The sequence below is a fragment of the Triturus cristatus genome, chromosome 9, assembly GCF_964204655.1.
Source record: "Triturus cristatus chromosome 9, aTriCri1.1, whole genome shotgun sequence".
NCBI classification, from domain to species: domain Eukaryota; kingdom Metazoa; phylum Chordata; class Amphibia; order Caudata; family Salamandridae; genus Triturus; species Triturus cristatus.
In genome coordinates this window covers 735,225,231-735,249,330 of record NC_140592.1, presented here as the reverse complement: position 1 = coordinate 735,249,330, position 24,100 = coordinate 735,225,231, and the positions used below count along the sequence as shown (strand labels likewise).

General features: G+C 50.7%; 1 protein-coding gene across 1 annotated transcript in view; it reads right to left on the bottom strand.

The window, feature by feature from the left end:
• Positions 1-24,100, bottom strand: part of NXF1 (nuclear RNA export factor 1) — a 391,991-nt gene that overhangs the window by 149,971 nt on the left and 217,920 nt on the right. The window contains exons 9-14 of the mRNA XM_085625971.1: positions 13,626-13,733; positions 13,411-13,520; positions 9,995-10,031; positions 9,759-9,827; positions 6,472-6,527; positions 5,655-5,759 (exon numbers count right to left, since the gene is read on the bottom strand). Of these exons, the coding sequence (XP_085482097.1) occupies positions 5,655-5,759; positions 6,472-6,527; positions 9,759-9,827; positions 9,995-10,031; positions 13,411-13,520; positions 13,626-13,733 (485 nt within the window). The remainder of the gene's footprint in view (positions 1-5,654; positions 5,760-6,471; positions 6,528-9,758; positions 9,828-9,994; positions 10,032-13,410; positions 13,521-13,625; positions 13,734-24,100) is intronic.

The following is a 24,100-nucleotide window of genomic DNA, read 5'->3' as shown; positions in this document are numbered from 1 at the left end:
CTTCCGGGCCCAGGAATTGCCAGGCATTCGGGACTCGGCAGGACGGCCGATTACAGATCCCCCGGATATGGTCGCGAACTTTGCTGCCTACTTTGCAGGCCTATACGCCCCGCGGGAATGCTTACCAGGTGCCACTATAGATAAGTTTCTCGCGGACCTACCTTCAATTGGGGTGTCCGACGAGGTGAGGGACCAGTTGGAGGCCCCCTTGACCGATGAGGAGCTGGGGGTGGCGCTGGGGGAGCTCAACCCGGGCAAGGCCCCGGGACCCAACGGGTTTCCCTGCGAATTCTTCCGCCGGTATCGCGCGCAAGTGGTCCCGTATTGTCGGGCAGTGGTCGAGGAGGCCAGAGATAGGGGGGCGCTCCCGGCAGACTAGAGACACGCGGAAATTGTGGTTTTCCATAAGCCGGGCCGACCCCCGGAGCAACACGCCTCCTATTGCCCCATATCCCTTTTAAATGTGGAGGCCAAAATATTGGCGAAAGCATTGGTGAACCGTCTCGTGCCACATATCACCACCTTAGTGCATCCGGACCAGGCGGGATTCATGCCTCAGCGGGCAACCAGACATAACATACGGAGGGCGCAGGTGGCAGTAGCGGCCGTACAAAAGATGGGACAGCCGGCGGCCTTGCTGCTGGCGGACATGGATAGAGCGTTTGACTCCCTCAGCTGGGTTTATCTCTTCGCATTGCTCCGCAGACTTAATCTGGGGCCCCGGTTTCTGTCTTACATAACGCTCCTGTACACGGACCTCACGGCGGCGGTGCGAGTAGCGGGGGCGACCTCTCCTACTTTCTCCTTGGGACGCGAAACTAGGCAGGGATGCCCTTTGTCCCCATATCTTTTCGCTCTTGCTATGGAGCCGCTGGCTAGGTGGATACGCATAGACATGCAGGTTCGGGGGTTTGAATGGGCCACGGGCCTGTCCGATCGGATTGCGCTATATGCAGACGATGTTCTCCTTTTTCTTACGGATGTGGACAGGACTGGGCCATGGCTCCTGCGCATTATGCAGGTTTTCGGGGAAACGTCAGGCTTGTACATGAACCCTCGTAAGTCCACCTTGTGGGCGCCGGGTGAGCGCACGTAAATGGGGGTGTGGGCCTCTTCAGTTCAGTTGGCGGTGGGGGGACTGAAATATTTGGGGGTGTTCTTGACGGATGTGCCAGCGGTCTCCTGGTAGCGGAATGTGGCCCCAGTATGGGAGCGCGTCTGCTCTGATATTAAAATCTGGTCCTGTATGCCCTTGACTCTGTATGGGCGATCGGCAATATTTAAAATAGTGGCGCTCCCTCGACTCGCAATTCCTGTGGGAGGGGGGTAGGGTGCGCGTGGCTATACGGACGTGCTTCCTGTCCACCTACTGTGGAGGGCTGGCCACCTCGGATATCCTGTCATATTATCAAGCATCACATCTTCTAGTCCTTAACGAATGGTGGTACGGGGACAGGGGAGACCCGGCATATGCGCTGGAACGGCAGCTTATGGGACGCCACACGCTGCATACACTCCTCTACTCGGCGTCCCTGAGGGGTGCGCAGCCCCCGGTCACACAGATAGTGTTTCAAATCTGGAGGCAGGCCTTGCGCCGTATGGGATGGTGGCAGACCTTGACTCGGGAGACTCCCCTATGGCACAATGGGCGTTTACCCCACTTGGCGGCCCTACAAGGTTTTAAGGGATGGGATGACATTGGCATCTCCACGCTGGGAGATGTAATGAGAGGGACGACACTTAAATCTTTCCCTGAGCTACAGAAGGAATTCCATATGCCACGTGAGCAATTTTTTAGGTATCTCCAGCTCAGGCACGCCCTGTCGCCCGCATTGATGGGACTGGAATCGCTTCCTGACTTCAGCCCATTGGAGGCGAAAGTCTTCATGGGGGATCTACCAGATAAAAAAAATTCCAGGATCTATCAATCCCTTGTTATACACAGCTCCCCCACACTGAGCAAACTTCGGGGGAACTGGGAGGCAGATGTGGGCGCGCTGGAGGAAGAGGATTGGAGGGAGGCGCTGGCCGCCCCGCAAGGTGCTGCTATAGCCATGAGGCTCCGGTTGGTTCAATTTAAATACCTACACCGGGTGTACCTCACGAGAGTGCGGCTGTGGCGGGCGGGGCTGATTGCATCCCCGGAGTGCCTGAGGTGTGGCAGGGAAGAGGGCACATTCTTTCACACTATCTGGCAGTGCGCTTCCCTTGATTGATTCTGGAGGGGAGTGTTGGCGTGCCTCTCGGAAGTACTGGGGTGGGAGCTCCCCCGCTCGCCGCGACTGGCTTTTCTCCATGTCATGGAGGATATAAGGGGCAATATATACAAACGTCAGCTCTTATTGCTGGGACTCACTCTGGCCAAGCGGGATATTGAAAGGGAGTGGAAGGCGGCACGAGCCCCTTCCATGATGAGATGGAACGGCCTGGACTTTTGTAAGGGGCTGGAGCGGCCCGTCTTCGAGGCCAGGGGGTGCCCACGCAAACACTTTAAGATCTGGAAACGATGGGCAGATTACCGTGGAATTGGGCTGGAACCCCCCGTAGAGAGGGAGATCAAACCATAGTGGCAGCTACACACGGACGATGGTGGTCCTGGGGGCAGTGCGGGGGTGAGCACACTGCGAGGGGAGAGCGGGATGGACGGAAGGGGGAGAGTAAGGCTAGCAGTAGGAAGTGCGATCTTTGGGGGTTGGGGGCGGGGGGGGGAGTTGGGGAGTTATTGAATATACAATTGTCTATTGCATGTATGTACATGCATGAAGGATTTGGCGGATGTCTCTGGGTTACAGGGCTCTGCATGGCGATGGCTATATTGACATAATAAAATTTGTTTTTAAAAAAAACTACAAGAAAGAGCAAGAAGAACAAAGACCTGCCCTGCAGCTGCTAAAAAGAGAGGAAGACACCAACTGCTTTGGCCCCAGCCCTACCGGCCTGTCGACCCTCGAACCTGCTCCTGCTCCAGCGCGGCATCTCTTGTGGCCAGCAACCTCACCAAACCTGGAGGACCTGGCTACCTTTTGGCTCTAAGCCCCTGGGACTCCCATGAGTAGAGGCTCTACTCAGAACCAATTTCTAATCCCTGGCAGCAGCCCGGAACCGCGAACCCAGCACACTCTGCACCAGCCAAGCCTGGCCAGTGCCGGAGTGGACTAAGACCCCGAGGACAACCCCACGGCGACTGACCCCGAGTCCGGCACCCGAGGACCCCCCTCGACACTCCTGAAGAAACCTGCAGCCTCAGAACAAGGTGCCCCCCCCCTAACCGCGATCGACGGAGGGTAAGATTTCCCGACACCAAAAGGCACCCCTGCACGCGGCGCCCTGTGGCCCCCTGTGCCCAATCCCGGGGTATCCACCTAACCTCCAACTACCCAACTTACCTCTCGAACTGGTGGTGGCACCTGAAGCATCCTCGTCCCCGAGCTTGCAGCCTTTTTCCCAACTGGAGCATTCCCATTGAGCGCCCGACGGCTCAAAAGCACCCTGCACCCAGCCGCCCGAGTGGCCCTGGCAGTGCAACTTCTACATTAGCCTACTTCCCCACTTGCCCTGAGTGAGTGACCAGGAGCCCAGCTCCCACAGCCGCGTGGCCTGCTAGTCAGCAGCCACCAAACCAGGCCTCCCTATTCCTCATAGGCTAACATTGGGCCTAACTCTCTCTGCACCCGGCTGCCCTAGAGCCGCTGAGGGTGAACTAACTGTGCCTATCTGACCTTGGGAGACCCCTGAGTCTATGCCCAGAACCTCAACTTTGCCAGTCGAGAACTTACCTGAAAACCGCTAACTCTATTTTCTACATAGGGTAACATTGACAGACTTTCTCTTGAAATTTCGTCTAAGTGTGGACTTTTCAAATCTTAAAATATTCACTAAAAATTAGCCGAGCGACAAAAACGCAAAAACTCACCTATTCTTGGGTGAGCTCACAGTGCTGGATCTTGGTGCCCAGTACTGGCTCGGAAGAATACTCACATCTGTACTTACCAGTAACCCAATTTTCTCCCATAGGAAACCATTGACTGCTTTTCTGTGAAATTTCTTCTAAGTGTCGATTTCTGCAATCTTTAAATATTCTTCTAAAATCGTACAATTTCTGCAAACGTAATTAGTTACCTGTTTTTGATAAAGACCCCAGTACTGAGTCCACGTACCCAGTACTGGATTACAAAAGTAACGATAAAGTACTCTACCTGCAATTTGAATTTCTTGCCATAGAGAATCATTGAATGTTTTCTTTGAAATATTTTCGAAGTGTCAACTTTTGAAATAGCTAAATATTGTTTAAAAATCATTACAGTAATTAAGTCGACTTTCACCACTTCATTCTGAATACTGACCCAGGACTAAATCTAGGATCCAGTCCTGGAATTACAAAAGTAATCTAAAAAGTAATCTATTACAAATAACCTGAATTTACCATTGAGCTCAATGCATTGTTGTGTTTAGGAAATAGAATTGTTTATTGCAACCAACTGTGACTGTTTACAAAAATCAATTGCTTATTGCAAAAGAATTTATATTCAACCTCTCATTCTGAGAAGGTATATTTTTATTCCACTTGTGGTTCTAAAAATAAAACTAGCATATATTTTTTATATAAACTATTGGCCTAGAGTTCAGTTATTGAGTGTGTGAGACCATTTGCTGACTGAGTGTGTACAACAAATGCTTTACACTGTCCTCTGGTACTGCCTTACTGCTCGACCAAGCTACCACTTTTGAGAGCAAGGTTATACCTAACTTTAACCTCTATCAACCCTTGGGGGACTGTTGACTCTGTACACCCGGTCTGTACCTATTAGGGAACAGTATATACAGAGCCACTTTCTCAAAAGGAGTCACCTATCTCGTGACCAAAAGGCTTCTTCCGAAGACAACAACAACCTGCAATCATCCGAGCCCAACACCAGATGGCGATCTTATCCTAAGTGTGTGAGCTGCAGCTCATATGCCTCGAACAGGCTTTTTAGAATGAAACTCAAATGACCACTTGTCAGATGCTGCAATGTAGTCACATTCTTCAATTAGATGTCATTTTAAGGCACCGAAAGGTTCAGTAAAAAGCAGGCCTGTCATTGTTTTTTTTTATGGCAGTCACACCAATTTTATGAACATTAAATTGGCTACCTCGATCTAAACACAGACTTTAAATAATTGAAGTGTGTTCGGGGATCCCCACAAATGCACAAGAATATTCTATGTTCAGGACTATCAGCGAGTATCCTAAGATGCAGAACTAGCCAGCCTAACAACTCTGGTGGACTCTCTGACCTCAGCAGTAAGAACCCTCGTCACTTGTAAACAATCAAACCTCCTAAATTCAAAATCATTCATATGAGCAGCAACAAAACTGAAACCTACTAGTCGACATCTGGTACGTTCAATCCAGTCTCCTTTCTTTCAGGACATTATTAAATTCACATTTTATGTTGTTACATCAGTGAAAAATGTCCTGAATTTACAATGCGTCCTGAGAAAAAAGCGCAATATCTTCCTACATTATGGAAAACCCTTAAGAATAATGACAAATTTATCATTAACACTCACTGCCCAAAACAACCATCCGTGCAAACAACTATTCTGCTTTGGAGACAGTAATGATGAATCAGAGACAACAAACCAGACATGCAGTTTGCAAAGTTGTTCACCTTGTGCTTTGGTTAAAGAATGGGGTACTGATTGAACAACAAGCACCGTCATGGTAGGCGTCCAACAGAGCTTGACGATCACCCGAATCATAGACTGAGTAATATCTGCAAGGAATACAGCACAGACAAAATTAATCTCCAAGATGCATAAAAGCTTCTCTCAACACATGGATATCTTGCAGAATTAACAAATACTGTCTGACCTATATCTCATATAATGCCCTTTACCTCTTCCCATCATTAACACATTTTCCCCACCCTTTTATCCTCAACTATTCCGTCCCACTGGACTCTTTCACCACAAGCTGTTTTACCCTCCTATTTCTCCACAAACCTCTACAGACACAATCTCTTTTCTCTTTACTTATCCTGGCCTTTCGTGGCTCTCAACAGCACTTCTCAGTTCCTGCTTATGATCTTGTTACACCTTACCCTCTTGATCCATTCTCCTTCCAACTATTTATCACTTAAGCCCCTTCCTCCTCTCCTGATTTCTCTTTCAACCAACGCCTGATGATACTCAATCTCTTGGATTATAACATTTATTGATTAGGTTTTATACATTTCTTTTTTTACTTAGCTGTATGTAAATTGGGTTGAGGATGCTTGTAAGAATTCATAAATGAGTAAACAAACAACAGTGCTACACTCAACACAAGTAATCTCCTACATGGACACATTGACTTCGATGGATTTAGGACCGATTTTAAGAACTCATAAGGGTGCTACAGGACTTGTGGAATGCCATCTCACAACTATCACTCTACCCTCACCACAAGCTCTAATCACATTATGTCACAATCAGGGATGCACTTACTGATGCAGGAACCGCAGCACTAGAACTTTAATGTCATCGGATCCGAAGTAACTTCCCTGCAAATAAGATACAGAAGAAACAAAAAGTTATTTGCCTCTAACAAGAGTTTCAAAATGGACAGGTTTTGTACATTTGCATCCTTAGAATATTCCTGATGGAGGAGGCTCGAGAAGGCATTTTGCTAAAAAGACTCAATGAAGAGGCAAAGGGGTGGGATTGAGGAAGGGGGAAAGAGAGGGGGGGGGATAGTCTAAGCCTGCAAATTGAAAAAAAATGGGGAAGGTTTAATCCTGATTTCCTGTGACACTATTGTACAATTATTAGATTCAGAAAATGAGTTGCATGTCGTGGAATCAGATGCTGACCCAGGTGTCAGATCACCCAATGCCATGACTTTAGAAAATAAAAGGTAAAATAGAAAAAGAACAGTGGAGAAAGGATATCAAAAACAACATTACAATAAAGTTGAGGTAAAGAAAAGCTACAGCAGTAAAAAATAAGCGGAAAGAAAAACATGGTGGCAAGAGAAGAAAAAGTAATCAATTATAGAACAAGCATTTACAATGCAATGGTCTCGGCATTGTTAAAGTTAGAGCTATTGGCATTGCTCATAACCCCCACCACAAATCTTCAACACAACACTTAACCAGCACTCTGAACTGCCACCCAAGACAGCACAGATATTCCACATGGGATTGGATTATGCCACGCCTATGTTTTTTTACCAATAGTATGCAGCATAGCCGATGCTGTGCAGCATGGCAAAAGGGAAAAAATGCAGTGACAGTCATGTACATGCATACAGGTGCCTTTTTTATTTACCAATATGAGATGGATTGATGAAAAAAAAAAATCACAGGAGCGTAAGATCAAACCTTTTTTACTTCAAAATCTTTCAAAAGAGAAGCCGGTCATTTAGAGGATGGGGGATGCAACAGAATAGAACACAAGGCAAAGGGAGAAGCACATAGGTGAGAGATGCACACAGACAAGAAAGGAATATCGAGAGAGGGGCAGAAATGTACATGGGCAAGAAAGAGAAACACGGAGAGCTGTGGCAGAGAATCACGAGCGCAGGTGGTGTTTGAAAAGCACATGGTCAAGAGAAGCACACAGACAAGAGAGCAACACTAGCACAGGAGTGGGAAGAGAAACACACAGGCAAGAGAAAAAAAACACACTGAGTAGGTGGCAGAGAAGCATATCAGCGAGAGACGAATACGGTGAGCTGGGTCCAAAAAGCACACAAGACAGTGTGAAGGGCAGTGGGTACAATTCCAGCTGTGCTGTGGTTATGATAGGCAGTGTCCTTTCCCGGTCCCTCCCTTTCTCGTGGTTAGCTGTAGTGCAAGATTTGAGAAGTATTTTGCTCCACTTTATTTATTTACTTATTTATTTGCATCTTTTATATAGCGTGAACTCGACCCGAAGGTATTGGAGCGCTGTACATGAGCACCGTATTTACATTACATATTCAGGCACGGGGAGATTAAGTGATTTGTCCAGAATCACAGGATGTGGACGCGACCTCGAGGCTCGAACCCTGGTTGGCAGCACCAAAGTCGGCAGTCTAGCCGACGGACCACACCTCCTCCCCTTTCTTGGTGTGGATGGCTGCGTTTCTCTGGTCACTGATGTTATGACAGGTGGCAGACAAACATGGGGCTCAGGCACAAGGCACGAAGGGTTGGGGCCTTGCTAGAGGGCCTTGGCAGGTGGAGTACAGGGGTGCAGTTCTTGGATCAGGTGTAGAAGGATGGTGCATACCTTGAAGGGGGTGGAGCTGAATGTTTGCATTGTTTGGATGGGGGCTATTCATGTTGGGGAAGGTTTATGGGTGTGGGAATTGGTTGTTCAAATGTACTGGTGAGGCGAGTTTGCTGTATATTGCAGGTAATTGTGAATTTCTGCTGCATACCTGTCCTGATAAAGCGGACTTTAAGCTTGTGTCTGTTTCGTTGTGCCATTTCGCTGAGGGGCTTGGCCTGAGTGAGTGCCTGTGGTGGGGTGGGTCCCACAACGCCGCGGGTAGACACAGTTCACCCGGTTTGCCAGGAGCTATGCGAATGTGCTTGCTCGCCCGACTACCTTCTTGGCCCCAAAGCTAATTGCTTTAGCTGCGGTGCTACCAGCTGTCCAGACTGAGGCACTCAGAAGACAGTCGAGCTCCGGCGGCCTTGTGTCTTTCTAATGGCGCTAAACTATGCAGCTTCCTCCTGGCGCGGGAAGAACGCGCATGGCGCAGTCCCTGCCCTCACGAGGGCCGCCGCCAGGGGCTACCGTGAAAGCAGCACGACCCCGGTAATGTGTTAAACAGAAGCAGGTTTGGTTCTTAAAAGTGCGAGCGTAGAGGACTGGCGCGGGAGGTAAATAAAAGTATTTATTCAGCAGCAGGCGGGCAGGCACCGCTGCCGCCGCTTTTTTCCCCCCCATAAAACTCAAATTCCCGTAAAACGGCAGCTGCAAAGTCGCTCCACAAACAGTCTCAGGAGTCTGGAGGTAGAGTCAGACCGACTGGAGGGCCAGAACGCATCTCAACAAGGCACCTGCACTAAAAGGTAGCCTCTACCTTTAGGCGCACGCTTGGGCACGCACCCAAACAACTTTACGCATTAGTGTACCTAGGTAACTTCACACAGATTCCAAGCACACCACTGCCTTTCTCCGAGGCGAAGCAGAAATGCCTCGGAGAAAGGCAGCGGCGCTTTCGGATTCGGGGGCGTGTTCTCCTCTTGCCATTGGCTGGAGGAGATAATCAGAAAAGTAGCAAAAAACACGCCCCCGAATCCGAAAAGGACGGGGCCTGTTCCGAGAGACAAACCTCTTCTCCAATGGCTGGCCAGCATTCAAGAGGCCAGCCAATGGAGAAGAGGGGAGAAGAGGGGCGGGTTCAAGCCCCTCTTCTCCAAGTCATTAAATCTCGGACTGAGACTGCGCAAGCGCAGCCTTCGAGCCGAGACCTAAAAAGCTAAATAGACCTTAAGAGGCCTACAGTAATTTCTACATTACTTTGCAACAGGACTTAAAAACCTAAAATTATGCACAAGTCCTTTCAGAGTCCACCTGTTTCATCAAGCCTTCAAATAATTACATCTCATCATAATGTACTAAAACGTAACAGGTTAAAAATGTTGAGATCTGCCCTCGGACAGCTAAAACAAAGCCAACTATGATTATGCAGCAGAAAATTATGCATTAAAAGATACCATTCAATAATTTAAATTTATTTCATGCGGCATAGTGCAGCCATGTACCCTTGCTCACCAGTGCCATTATATCTTACTCACCTTAGAAGGTGGGAGCGTCGTGGGAGCTTCTACATCAAAGGAAATAGGAGGGGGTAGATCATGGCCATCCTGAGGAAAAATTAAAGTAGGAAATAAAGAGCAAGGTATAGAGTGCATGTGAAGAAAGAATATGAGAGTGGTTAAAAATATATGGTTAGAAATCAAACAATCCCACTGAAAGCACACCTGTCAGATGTGACTACAAAACTCATAGTGTAGAAGGAAAAATCTCTTACCAGACGCAACAGCTTCGGAAAGCGTTCCCGGATTGCACTGCAGTACACCGCATCAAAATAAATAAATAATAAAATAAAAAAAGACGAGAGATAAAAGTGAGTTTTCAAATCGGGTTAGGAAGAGATTACCGCAAGCACAGCCTAAAGAGTCTACCTCGCCCCTCTTCCCTCAGCAACATGTTATAGGGCAAAGAGAATCAATGGGTGGGGTGAATACTTGTTAAGAATATGCTGCTGTGAAATGTCCTGAAAGGAGCAACATAGCCTATGCCCTACTCACATCTAATTGCACAGGATACACATGTATTTTTGTGGGTAGGAAAATCAACCAGTTAGCACGAAATTGAAAAAGGGAACATAGTGAGGGGTTACTGGGAGCAAAGAGGCTATGAATTCATAGAACATTTTTTACGTCATGAAGGGACCTCTTATGATTAAGAATCATACAAAGCTCAACAGTAAGGGAAACGATCATAACTCGTACTGTATTTAATAGCAAACATTTTAGTAGAAAAAGTGTAGTATAGATCTATCTGGGAATTCCATGACTTTCACTCAAGAGGCCACAGCAATCTTCTAGAACCTCCTATGTTTAGTGGTATGAACATCGGTTGAAGGCAGGCTCTCCAAACCAGAAAAGAAAATAGAAGTACTGTGGTGAGAAGTACCAACAAGTTAATTTACAGCACTGGGTTAGGAGCACGAAGAGGCTACCCTGACCAATCAGCTGGGCAGCAGTGGTTAACTTACGCTCTATTGTATTTAACTATCTTCCCAGTACCGACCACTGCACGCTGCCTCTTTGAAAACTGATGCACTAATGGCACCCTATAGAGACTCCACAGTATGAGGAGGAAGGAAATGGGTAGATTAGGAGCCCTCTGAATGCTCAAGTACAAGAGAGGGAGCAAAAATGGTGGTGGAAACACATTTTCACCCTACTATAGGAAAACCATAAAGAGAGCAAGAAATTTTTCAAATGGGAGAAAAGTGCTATTGGTTTTAGCTTGTGGTATATAGAAGATGAAGAATTATTTCCATAAAAGGAAAGCTGTAATGATATGAGAGAAGAATTAAGGGGTGATTCCACCAAGTGCAAGCCATCAGTTTGTCTGTGCCCCACAGGAGCATTTGGATAGGCACAAATCTGACAAATTAAATAGTGGTGAAGGGATGAATCATGGAGAAGGGATGGGCCTAGATAAAATTGCACAGGAATTCTACAAGTGCTGGCACGGGATCCTCTGGTTTGAGGCGCCCATTAAGAAAAGATGAGCAGTACAACAGGGCACTGGAATAAGGCTGTCCTCCACCTTTCATACTTACCTGTAGCATACTCACCCACGGCGCTCAACGAGATAATCTGGGCACAAGATCTGTCTCATTCAAACAGGGGGGAAAAAAGAAATGTATAGAAAAATACCCAACTAGTGGGGAGAGAGCTCAGCCACAGCAGAAGAACTTGTCAGGGCTGGTTGTGCAGGGTAACATCAGACTTCAATATTCACTCAAGCTTTGACAAATCAGTGCTGCAACCACAACTCTCCAACCCCAAAAAAATCTGTAGTCTGCACAGCCGGAGTAGGAAGATCAATGTATTTCATTTAGCCAGAAGTATTTAGGTACAATGAAAATGAGAAACAGTAAAAAGGGAGAAGGGAACAAGAGACACAAGCAAGCCTAAGAGGAACAGCTCCATTTTCATTCTTATAAGTAGACACTTGGAATATATACCACTTCATAATGCAAGGAACGGAGGCTGCTAATAGATTAATCTTGTACAATTTGATGAGAACCAATACAACAACCTGAAAGTCTTGTGTTGAAACGGGCTAGTGCCATTAGCAATCAGTTATTTGGGTAATCAACGTGCTACTTCAAAGGCATGAAGCAGACAGCCTACACTTTCAGTGAAAGTACCAAATTACAGTATTCAACCACTGGCAAACCCAGCTGGACTTTCAGGGAATAATCAATCATCTAGAGAGTAAGGCTGAGGGGGTGAGATAATGGAGGAATCAGACAATGGAAAACCCAGGAAAAAGATGTGGAGTGACAGACGGCATGTTGACTGATTGCAGGAAAGAGAAGCAAAGTTCAATTGCCCACAAACTGAATTCTTGGAGCCTAGGAGAAAGTTGAATTCAGAAGGAGCATTCTCTCTTTCACAGCACAGGAGCGTATGAACAAAATTGACCTCCTCTGCCTTTAAGATGCCCTCCATTCTTAGTACTGTGCACGTGAAGTGTACAGGCAATTACTTCCATTTATGTGGAGGAGTCTTCAAGTCATCCCAACAGACAAAAATAGAAGAATTCATAATAACCAAGGCATTCCGCACAAAGATTGGAGAAATATTTAAAAAATAAGAAAAAAAATACCAGGAGTTCAGACCACCCCAAGTATTCCGGACATATATGCCCAGGAATTCATACCTGCAATGGAATTCCCAGATATGGGTCCCAAAAACCTAACTGGAAATACAGACCACCCTAGGCAAGGACCATGAACATAAGAGTAGATACTAAGACAAACCCATACATGGGATGTGAATAGTGGAAATAAAAAACGAAGTTAAGGCCATCACAAACATGGCCAGGGGATACAAGACTAAAATCAGACAATTCTATGCTTGGCTTTTAAAGTTAATAGGGAGTTCATATCACCCTGGGTATTCTCAAGCATGTGGCCACGAAACAAAGCCAAGAGTTCACATCATCTAGAGTATCCAAAGATAGGGACCACAAACACAAAGCAGATAAATAGACCATTGTGAACTTTTGCAGGTCCTGGATACAAAACAATGTATTTTAGACCACCTCAGGCAATAAGAGCCTTGAGCGGCAGACCGAAGGACAAGAAATTCAAACAATCCCAGGCATTTCTAGGACAACACACTCAATACTAGGAAAACGTACTAATAAAGGCTACCTAGTTATGGGCCATGGATACAAATCTCACGATTCAGACTTTACTGGAGACTCCCAGACAGATGCCATGAATACTAAACATATAATTCTGAACAGCACACTCCTCTATTAGCCGATGATACAAAGCAAACGGAGACTACATCTTAGATTCCTCTTTTTTTTTTTTAAACCAATACAATTTAAGGACTAAACTCATTTTAAGCATTCCCATTTACAAGTATCAATCAATCAGGGCAGGAAAACGCCCACCGTTCACCTCCCCTTAGAAGTCAACCCGCACAGATCTCCTGGGCTGGAAACACTGCTCCTTCCGGAGAGACATTCGATCACCCTATAACCACAAAACAACAAAACAGATGACGTCAGGTGATGCACAACTCCCACATGACCTTTTGTGGAGACCTTTCGAACACTAGTAGTTTTCCAGCCTGGAGCTTGTCTGACTCTCTGCCGATACTGCTGTGGTTCACGGTGTCGCAGACTGACCTGATGTATGTGGACCGGTCTAGGAATGTGTCGCACAGGGGGTTCCGATCCAACCACAACTCTTGCAGTTTCGTGCCTTTCAAATGATCCAGCTCTCGCTCGGACTTCAACTAAAGAGCACAAGCAAAGGAGGTGGATTAGAAGATCCAGGAAAAGTCAACACTAGTGAACCAGAAGAATGGAACCATGGGCTAAAGGATGCATGTAGCACTTACCTTGTTGCCAGACAGGTTAAGGTGTTTCAGGAGAGGAGCCTTCCGATGAAGATCTTCCATGTGGTTCAAACGAAATAACTTGTTATTGCTCATATCAAGCGCAAGCAGCTGTGAGACCAAATGATAGAGAAAGATTAACTTCAGGTCCTTCTACTGAAGCCCACATGGACAGCAATATCACATGAATTGGCCGCTTCCGAGCCATTTAGAAACATACAGTAAACTTGTTGCTCATGAGACCTTTGCACATGGTGCCACAGACCAAGAATCAAACACATATGCACATCAGGAACGGAGGTAGTTAAAAAAAAAAAAAAAACTAAAACCAACACCTTCACACAATATGAACTACAACAATCCCACAAACGATCACATTGTGTTCAACTTAGGGGTGACCACATATGCATGAGAAGTAGAAATCGAAAATGTGTCTAGGAAAATAGAGACAGGTGGACTAAGGGGCCAGTGCCTCTGGTGGATATGTGCATTTCTAAAAAAGAAGAAAGGTTACAGTGGTCCAAGTTACAGAAAAAAACACACGACGGCATATTGACAGGTAAACTGCTTGCATAAAACTACATACTACTGCTTCTTGGGCACATCAATCTATATAAACCTTTGCCACACTGCATGGTTCGTTTTTTTTTGTGGAGGTGGTGGTTTTGGTGGTGTGGGGGGTGGGTCATGACTAATATTTATTCCGTAAGTGGACTCTATCTGCAAGCTGAACAGAAGAGTTACCCCCCTGTGCTAAGCCCTTTTCTTTTTGCTATTTGGTGTAGTCCACGCTTAAGCCCCTGTAACTTTTTGGCCACATAAGGTATCCACGCCAAATTTGCGTCCTTTTCTTCTAACATCATGGGGGTTTCTAAAGGTACTCCGGGTTTGTGGATTCCCCAGGAGGGACCCAGAAATTAACCAAAATATAGATACATTTTTTTTTTAAATGGGAAAAAAGGGATACAGATGAAAGAGTCTGTTTTGTTTCCTGCAAATGGTATCAACAAAGGGGTTGTGTTGCTGAAATCACCATTTTCACAGCTTTCAGAGACAAGCAGACTTTTGTCAGAAAACCAACATTTTTTTTACACAGTTTTGGCCTTTTTCTGGGACATAGCCTATTTTTGCTATTTTTCTGTGCTTTCAACCTCCTTCCAGTTAAAGGATGGAAATGGGCCCTGGAGAGATATACATGTGATAGAAGTAGACACAAATCTGAATTCAGCAAGGGGTCATTTGTGTAGATTCTTCAAGGTCTCTATATAAAAGCTAACAATTGAGTATAGGAAAAATAGAAAATTAGTTGAAAAAAACAGCCATGTGTGTCAAAGTTTTCACCTGTAACTTATTCTAATTATGACAGCTGTTTGAAAGCAATATACTGTAGAAAATTGGGTTTCTGTTGCAGTAATGCCCCACACTTTTTGCCAGACTACTGATGCATTTTTCTTAGTGTGCCCTGGGTCCCTGCCAATCAGGTTCCCAGGGCCTGTGTTTGTTACCCCGAACTAACCCAATTGGCATCTCTAGCCACAGGTCAGCCCCAGGTAAATGGTACCACAGATACCCAGGGCACTGTGACCAGGGAAGACCTCCGAGGGCTGCAGCACCTATTGTGCCACCCTTAGAGGCTCTGTATCCTTAAAATACACCCACTGCCTTTGCAGGCTGCGTGTTATGGTGCAGACCAAAGTGAAGAGTCGACATGACACACATGTGCCATGCCCATAACCCACTGCCCTAGCCTAGGTCAGCCACCCCTCCAGCTGGGTGCACTATGTAAGTGGTGAGGTTACAGGTGCATGAGCACTGTACACCTACAGTGCCCAAGTCCATTCTTGGGCATTGTAAGTGCAGTGCTGCCATTAAGAGAATACGGTGCTGGGAGTTTGTCATTACGAACTCGACAACACCATAATGGCTACAATAAAGACTGAGAAGATTGCTATCAAACCTCTCAGCACATTAAACCCACACTGATGCCAGTGTGGGATTTAATGTAAAATGCACGACAGAGTGCATCTTACAGATGCCCCCTGAAAGTCGACCAACTTCTAGTGTCCCGACTGAGTGGTTGCTGAGGCTGCCACCAACCGACATGTTTCTGGACCCCTGGGTCGAGAGCCTACTGCTCTCAGGGGTCCGAAACAATGCACATCCTGGGACGAGGTGCCAAGCCTCCTCCCCCAGGATGGGCAGTGTTCACGAAGGGGAAGCTTCAAAGGCATGCCACATTTGTGAGCCTCCCCAGACCATTTGCTGCTTTCAGCAGCTGGTCCCTACTAGTTCTACCCCTCCCACTTTGGGCGGGAGAACCAGCGGGAAAAACAAGCGAGGGAAAGAGGTGTGCCCACCTCTGCCAACTCCACCCCTCAGGGTGGGTGGGGGGGGGGGGGGGCGAGGTGAAGCACAACCAACCAGGGACAGGCTCCTGCTCCCCTCCCATTGGAGTGACAGAATAGGCGGTGTACCCACCCCAGGGAAGGGACCCATTGGTCCCTGCCCTATACCTACCTGTACCGCCCCTAGATCTTGTATTTAGGGGGGCACCCTGAACCTTGTTTCCTTGGATACAGACAAGAAACAAGAAGAAGATAAGAAGGACCTAAGAGCCATGCAGAGCTAAAAGATGACGACGCCCACTGACTTGGCCCCAGCCCTACAGGCCTGTCACCCCTCAAACCTGCTCCTGCAAATTCTCGGTGTGTCCTGCAGCCAGCAACCTCGAAACCCCCGGAGGACCTGCCTGCCTTCACTTCCAAAGACTGCTTCTCCCGTGAACACCAGATTTGTTAAACCTGCAGTTTCTGGCTCCGGCCAGATACTGCGAATCCAGCCCACTCTGCACCCGTAGGATAACAAGGACAATTTTCTTCCAAAAACTTTCTAAGTGTGGAGTTTTGAAATCTAAAAATATTGTTAAAAATCGCACAAATAACCAAAACGTATTTACTTACCTGATTGCAGGAAACGTCCCAGTGCTGAATCCAGGTATCCAGCAGAGAGTTAGAAATGTAACTTAAAAAGTAACTTACTTGTAATTTACTGGAAAAGCCTATTCATTTCAATGTACTGTATTTGCTAAGTGTTGCAACCTACTGCATTCCCTGTAAATCAAACACAGTACAATTTCTAGTGTATTTCCAAACTGTTCTACAATCAGCAACTTATAAACTATAAAGTCTTTTATGCTTACCTGTGCCAGGCCTGCTTGGTTCTAAAATAAAACAGTACTGTTGGACCCGGCCTCGTAGCATGGCTCTACTGGTCCCCGCACCACCTCACCTGGTACCTGCAGCCCCGAGCTCACGGCCTAATCGATCCTTTCCACCAGAACACACGCACCCGACCCAGACATCCTCGTCCATGGCCTCTCCCCCTTCGGCCACCCCGGCCCCGCGTGCCCACTTCATGCACCAAGATGGCCGCCCGGCCCCAGCGCGACCCGGGCCTAGAGGCGCCACTCCGGCTGGAGTACATCACGCTTCCAGGGGATGAGAGAGGGAGGAGCAGTTTCTATCGCACCTCTGAACTCCCCTGGGACAATGGGTTTCGATCGGCCCTCCGGCCTCCCTGAGAGCTGGCTCCACGCCTGCTGGGTGTCTGGGACTCCTCCCGACCCGGCCCTGAAAAGATCACAAGACAATGGCAGGAAACCCCGACAAGCGACCCCCAGGTGACAAGACCCCTGCCTGCACAGACTCCGGACATCAAAGAGGGGTCGACCTATAACAAGGGGTGCTCTGGGACTGTCCGGCAGATTCGACGCTGGAACAACGAGAGCCTGCTGACGCGGTCGCGGCTCCTAGAACTTAGAACCACCTGAGCCCTGCTGAGTGACTCGCGGCTCCCTGAAGATCGTAAGACCTCCGAACTGTACCTGAGCCCTGCTGAGTGACTCGCGGCTCCCTGAAGATCGTAAGACCTCCGAACTTGTACTTGAGCCCTGCTGAGTGACTCGCGGCTCCCCGAAGATCGTAAGACCTCCGAGCTTGTACTTGAGCCCTGCTGAGTGACTCGCGGCTCCCTGAAGATCGCAAGACCTCCGAACTAGTACCTGAGCCCGCTGAGTGACTCGCGGCTTCCACAGACTCCACCGGTCCCGCCGGACCCCACGACAACCAGCCTACCCCCCAGCTCGAGGATTGTGAGCTGTGCGCCGGGTACGTCCTTGCCTTGAACCTTTTACCAGAGACTGTCCCGCTACCCCCTATCCCTTCCGAGACTCATTGAGCCCGTGCTCTCCTTGTACATATTTGCAGTGCTAACCTGTTTGATAAAGATTGATTCCTAAGGACACACAGTGTGGTGTTTCTGTGTCGTGTGGTGCCAGAAGTACGATCCTCGACACGAGATTCCTCCTCCTGAGGAGTCTCCCGCCAGTGCCCGGCTACGATACTTTGAGGGTGGGTCTCAGGGTAGTCAGGACCCCCTTTCCGGGCTCCTCTGAGGTCGCCGTCTAACATTGGTGGCAAGCGACGGGATTCGGGCCCATCACCGAGAGATCGTACCGTGAACGACGGACGCACTACCGACAAAGATGGCAGAAGGAAACGCCATGATCCCCGCAGAAACCAACGCCAACAGGGTGTTCCAGGTGGAACAACTAGAAGAATACACACACAAAGAACTAAGGCAATTCTGCAAAAAACTTAGAATCGCTACCACCGGTCTCAACACCAAGGAAGATTTGCAGAAAGCACTGAAAGCCTGGGTGGATGCCGGGGCCTCCCGCCCGGAAGACATGGGGGAGCGCCCCGACGAGGCCGAACCCCCCCAAGGCGAAAGCAGCAGCAATCAGGTGCGAGGCATCGTACCAGACGGGGGCCTATCCCCGGAAGAACTCGCGGACAGAGAGAGAAGCCGCAATCACGAACTCGAGTTAGCTAAACTCAAAATCGAAGGCGAATTGAAGTTAGCAGAGAAAAAGCTAGCAGTAGAGCAAATGCGCGTGCAAGGCGAGCTAGAAGAGAAGAAGCTCCAACGGGAACACGAAGGAAGGAAGCTCCAACTAGAGCACGAACGCAGCTTGAAAGAAATCGAGCTCAAGGCCAGAAGCGAGGAAGGGAGGCCCCCGGGAAACCGAGAGGCGACCTCCCCAGCGGAGCAGAAGGTCCACATCCCCAAAGACGTGGTCAAGGAATATTATAAAAACGATGACATTCAACAATGGTTCAGGGCCTACGAGGTCGCCATGACCTCCCATCGGGTCCCGCAGAAGGACTGGGGGGCAGGGTTGTGGGGACGGTTTCTGAGCGAAGGAAGAGACACCCTGCTCGACCTACCCCTCTCTCTGCAGACCTCCTACAGCCACATGAAAGAGGCTCTACTCACAAGGTACGGTCTCACCCCCGAGATGTACCGTCAGCGATTCCGGGACTGCAGGAAAATCCCGGGCACCACCTGGGTGGAATATGTAAACTTTTTTAGTCGGGCCTTCGATGGGTGGGTCAAGGGCAGCAAAGTCACCACCCTTGAGGAACTCACCGACCTCCTGTTGTGGGACCACCTGGCTGCGAACTGCTTTGTGGAACTACGCCAGCATCTGCTTGACAGCAAACTCACCGATCCCAGGAAGCTGGCGGTGGAAGCAGACCGCTGGACCGACACCCGGGTCACCCGGGGCATGGTAGGAGAATACCCCCGAGCCAGTCAGGGACCACCCCGCCAGAGAGGAGGGGGGAACCAGGGAGGCCAGAGAGAGTCCCAGCCTAGCCCCCCAAAGACCCAACCTCCACCTTTCCCAGCGCCCCCCCCCCACCAGTAACCGGACCCCCCGGGAGACGGGGACACAGGGTAACCGTCACTTGTTTCCGTTGCCAGAAGCCCGGGCACTACGCCAATGACCCAGAATGCCCCATGGCCACCCAAAACACCCCTGCAAGACAGATAGCCAACATAGCTCTGGGGGAGGAGGTTGAGGAAACCGGGGAGTGGGAACCCGCAGCCATGGCCCTAGTATCCCTGGGAGATAGGGAGATGGTCCCTGGTAGCCTCCTGCCCTCCAACACGAAGAAATACGGGCAGCTCGTCAAGATCAATGGCCACCAAATAGAGGCCCTGCGGGACATCGGGGCCAGCATCACCGGTGTCCTCAAGCACTTAGTCCCCGAGGAGCAGATCCTCCCAAACGTCTTTTGCCCGGTAATTTCCGCAGATAATAGAGAGAGTATGTGTCAGGTAGCTCTGGTGCCGTTTGAGTGGGGTGGAGTGATAGGTAAACTGAGGGTGGCCGTAAGAAACTCCCAGACGGTCGACTGCCTCTTAGGGAACGACCTGGAGAGTTCTCCCTGGAAGCACGTCGAGCGCAAGGCCCACCTAGAGATGATGGGGCTCCCCGAGTGGGTGTGCGCCACCACCCGATCTATGTCAGCTCGACTTCCCCCCCTGGGAGAAGTCGAAGACGCCCCGACCGAAGAAGTCAGAGCAGTAACCACCGAGGGTCCTCCCGTCCCCCCATCGGAAGGGCCCGTCGCCAGCGACGAACCCTCACTGTCCGACACCGCCCCGGTCCCCGAGTTAGGCGATCTACCCGAGTTAGCCCAATGGCGCCACGAGGGCGGGCCCACCCGGGAGGAGTTTTGCCGGGAGCAAGCCACTTGTCCTTCCCTGGTCGGACTACGGCGCCAGGCCGAGGGCCAAGCCGCAGGCGACCAAACTGGAACGCACCGAATTTATTGGGAGAATAACATTTTATACAGTGAGCAGAAGTCGGTGGAGCTGGGATCCGGACGGGTGCTGGTGGTACCCCTCCGCTTCCGAGACTTCCTCCTGGGCTTAGCCCACGACGTCCCCCTCGCCGGCCACCTGGGTCAAGACAAGACCTACAGCCGTCTTGTGACCCATTTTTACTGGCCTAGAATGAGAGCAGCTGTAGAGGCCCACTGCAAGTCCTGTCCCACGTGCCAAGCTAGTGGGAAGAGTGGGGGGAAGCGCAAGGCTCCCCTCTAACCCTTCCCGGTCGTCAGTACCCCCTTCGAACGAGTCGGGATCGACATCGTGGGGCCACTGGACCCCCCCACCTCCCAAGGTCACCGTTTCATCCTGGTCCTGGTGGATCACGCCACCCGATACCCTGAGGCGATCCCCCTACGCACCGTCACGGCCCCCGTAGTGGGCCGGGTCCTGATGGGGATCTTTTCCCGGGTAGGTTTTCCCCGCGAGGTCGTGAGCGATCGCGGCACTAATTTTATCTCGAAGTACATGACGTCCCTGTGGCAACAATGTGGAGTGTCCTACAAGTTCACCACCCCGTACCATCCCCAAGGGAACGGCCTAGTAGAGAGGTTTAACAGGACTCTGAAAGGGATGATCACCGGCCTAGAAGAGCCCCTCCGGCGTAAGTGGGACGTCCTGCTCCCCTGCCTCTTGTTCGCTTACCGAGAGGTCCCCCAGAAGTCCCTAGGGTTCAGCCCGTTTGAGTTGCTCTATGGACACCCCGTCCGAGGTCCCCTCAGCTTGGTTAAGGAAGGGTGGGAGGCGGCACCCCAGACCACCCCACGAGATGTGTTCCACTATGTTCTGACCCTCCGGAACCAGACCAGGAAGTTCCGAGCACTGGCCGAGGCCAACCTAGAGACAAGTCAAGAAGAGATGAAGCGCTGGTACGACCAGAATGCCACTCTGGTCGAGTTCCAGCCAGGCCAACAAGTATGGGTCATGGCCCCGGTGAAGCCAGGCGCCCTCCAGGACAGGTGGACCGGGCCCTACAAAGTGATTGAGCGGAAGAGTCAAGTCACATACTTGGTGGACGTCCAGTCGCCTCGGGATCCCCTTCGGGTCCTTCACGTGAACCGCCTCAAGCCTCACTTCGTGCGGACAGAACTGAGCCTCCTGCTGGCCACCGATGACGGGGCCGAAGATGAGTCCGATCCCCTTCCGGACCTCCTGTGTGTCAAGGAGCAGGATGGCTCCGTGGAGGGAGTGAACCTCTCCCCAGCTCTCACTGCCCAGCAACAAGAGGACTGCCGCCAGCTACTAGGACAATTTGCCGACCTCTTCTCCCTGATCCCCCGAGTCACCGACTGGTGTGTCCATGACGTGGACACCGGGGACAGCCCGCCGGTGAGACACCGAGCATACCGGGTCCCAGACCGGGTCCGGTCCTGCATCCAAGCTGAAGTCTCAAAGATGTTGACCATGGGGGTGATCGAGCCATCTGACAGTCCCTGGGCCAGCCCAGTGGTCCTGGTCCCGAAGGCAGCGGCCCCCGGTGCCGCCCCCGAGCTCCGGTTCTGTGTGGACTACCGGGGGCTCAATGACGTCACCCGAGCCGATGCCCACCCCATTCCACGAGCCGACGAGCTCATTGACCGACTCGGGGCAGCCCGGTTCCTCAGCACCTTCGACCTCACCTGCGGATACTGGCAGATTGCGCTCACCGAGGGGGCCAAGGAGCGGTCCGCCTTCTCCACCCCAGATGGGCATTACCGCTTCCGCGTCATGCCCTTCGGAATGAAAAATGCCCCGGCCGCCTTCCAGCGACTGGTGAATAGAGTCCTGGCCGGGCTGGAACAGTTCAGCGCGGCCTATCTAGACGACATCGCCGTTTTCAGTTCCGAATGGAGTGAGCACCTCCAGCACCTGCGGAGGGTGCTAACCGCCCTGCGCCAGGCAGGCCTCACCGTAAAAGCCAGCAAGTGCCAAATTGGGCAAGGATCAGTAGTCTACCTGGGGCACCGGGTCGTGAGTGGCCAGGTCGCCCCTCTACAGTCGAAGATCGACGCCATCGTGGCCTGGGAACCCCCCACCACCCAAATGGAGGTCCGAGCCTTTCTGGGCCTCACTGGCTACTACCGAAGATTCATCAAGGGGTATGGCAGCCTTGTCGGCCCCCTAACAGAACTCACATCCAAAAAACAGCCAAAGAAGGTGCAGTGGACGACCGCCTGCCAGGAGGCGTTCGATGCCCTAAAGAAGGCCATGTGCACGGCCCCCGACTACTCCAAGGAGTTTGTAGTCCAAACCGATGCCTCCGAGCATGGCATTGGGGCCGTCCTGTCCCAAGTGAGTGACCAAGGCCTAGGCCAGCCCGTCGCCTTCCTCAGCCGGCGGCTGTTGCCCAGAGAACAGCGATGGAGCACCATTGAGCGCAAAGCCTTTGCCGTGGTCTGGGCACTCAAGAAACTACGCCCCTACCTGTTCGGCACCCATTTCAAAGTCCAAACCGACCATCGGCCCTTGCGATGGCTCATGCAGATGCGGGGAGAAAACCCCAAGCTACTGCGGTGGTCAATCTCCCTCCAGGGGATGGATTTCACCGTAGAACATCGCCCTGGTACAGACCACGCCAACGCTGACGGCCTCTCCCGGTTCTTCCGCCTCAGCGAAGAGAACCCCCCAAGATGATGGGCAGTTCTCTCCGGCTTTCAGCTGGGGGGGACGCGTGTTGGACCCGGCCTCGTAGCATGGCTCTACTGGTCCCCGCACCACCTCACCTGGTACCTGCAGCCCCGAGCTCACGGCCTAACCGATCCTTTCCACCAGAACACACGCACCCGACCCGGACATCCTCGTCCATGGCCTCTCCCCCTTCGGCCACCCCGGGCCCGCGTGCCCACTTCATGCACCAAGATGGCCGCCCGGCCCCAGCGCAACCCGGGCCTAGAGGCGCCACTCCGGCTGGAGTACATCACGCTTCCAGGGGATGAGAGAGGGAGGAGCAGTTTCTATCGCACCTCTGAACTCCCCTGGGACGATGGGTTTCGATCGGCCCTCCGGCCTCCCTGAGAGCTGGCTCCACGCCTGCTGGGTGTCTGGGACTCCTCCCGACCCGGCCCTGAAAAGATCACAAGACAATGGCAGGAAACCCCGACAAGCGACCCCCAGGTGACAAGACCCCTGCCTGCACAGACTCCGGACATCAAAGAGGGGTCGACCTATAACAAGGGGTGCTCTGGGACTGTCCGGCAGATTCGACGCTGGAACAACGAGAGCCTGCTGACGCGGTCGCGGCTCCTAGAACTTAGAACCACCTGAGCCCTGCTGAGTGACTCGCGGCTCCCTGAAGATCGTAAGACCTCCGAACTGTACCTGAGCCCTGCTGAGTGACTCGCGGCTCCCTGAAGATCGTAAGACCTCCGAACTGTACCTGAGCCCTGCTGAGTGACTCGCGGCTCCCCGAAGATCGTAAGACCTCCGAACTTGTACTTGAGCCCTGCTGAGTGACTCGCGGCTCCCTGAAGATCGTAAGACCTCCGAACTCGTACCTGAGCCCTGCTGAGTGACTCGCGGCTCCCCGAAGATCGTAAGACCTCCGAACTTGTACTTGAGCCCTGCTGAGTGACTCGCGGCTCCCTGAAGATCGTAAGACCTCCGAACTAGTACCTGAGCCCGCTGAGTGACTCGCGGCTTCCACAGACTCCACCGGTCCCGCCGGACCCCACGACAACCAGCCTACCCCCCAGCTCGAGGATTGTGAGCTGTGCGCCGGGTACGTCCTTGCCTTGAACCTTTTACCAGAGACTGTCCCGCTA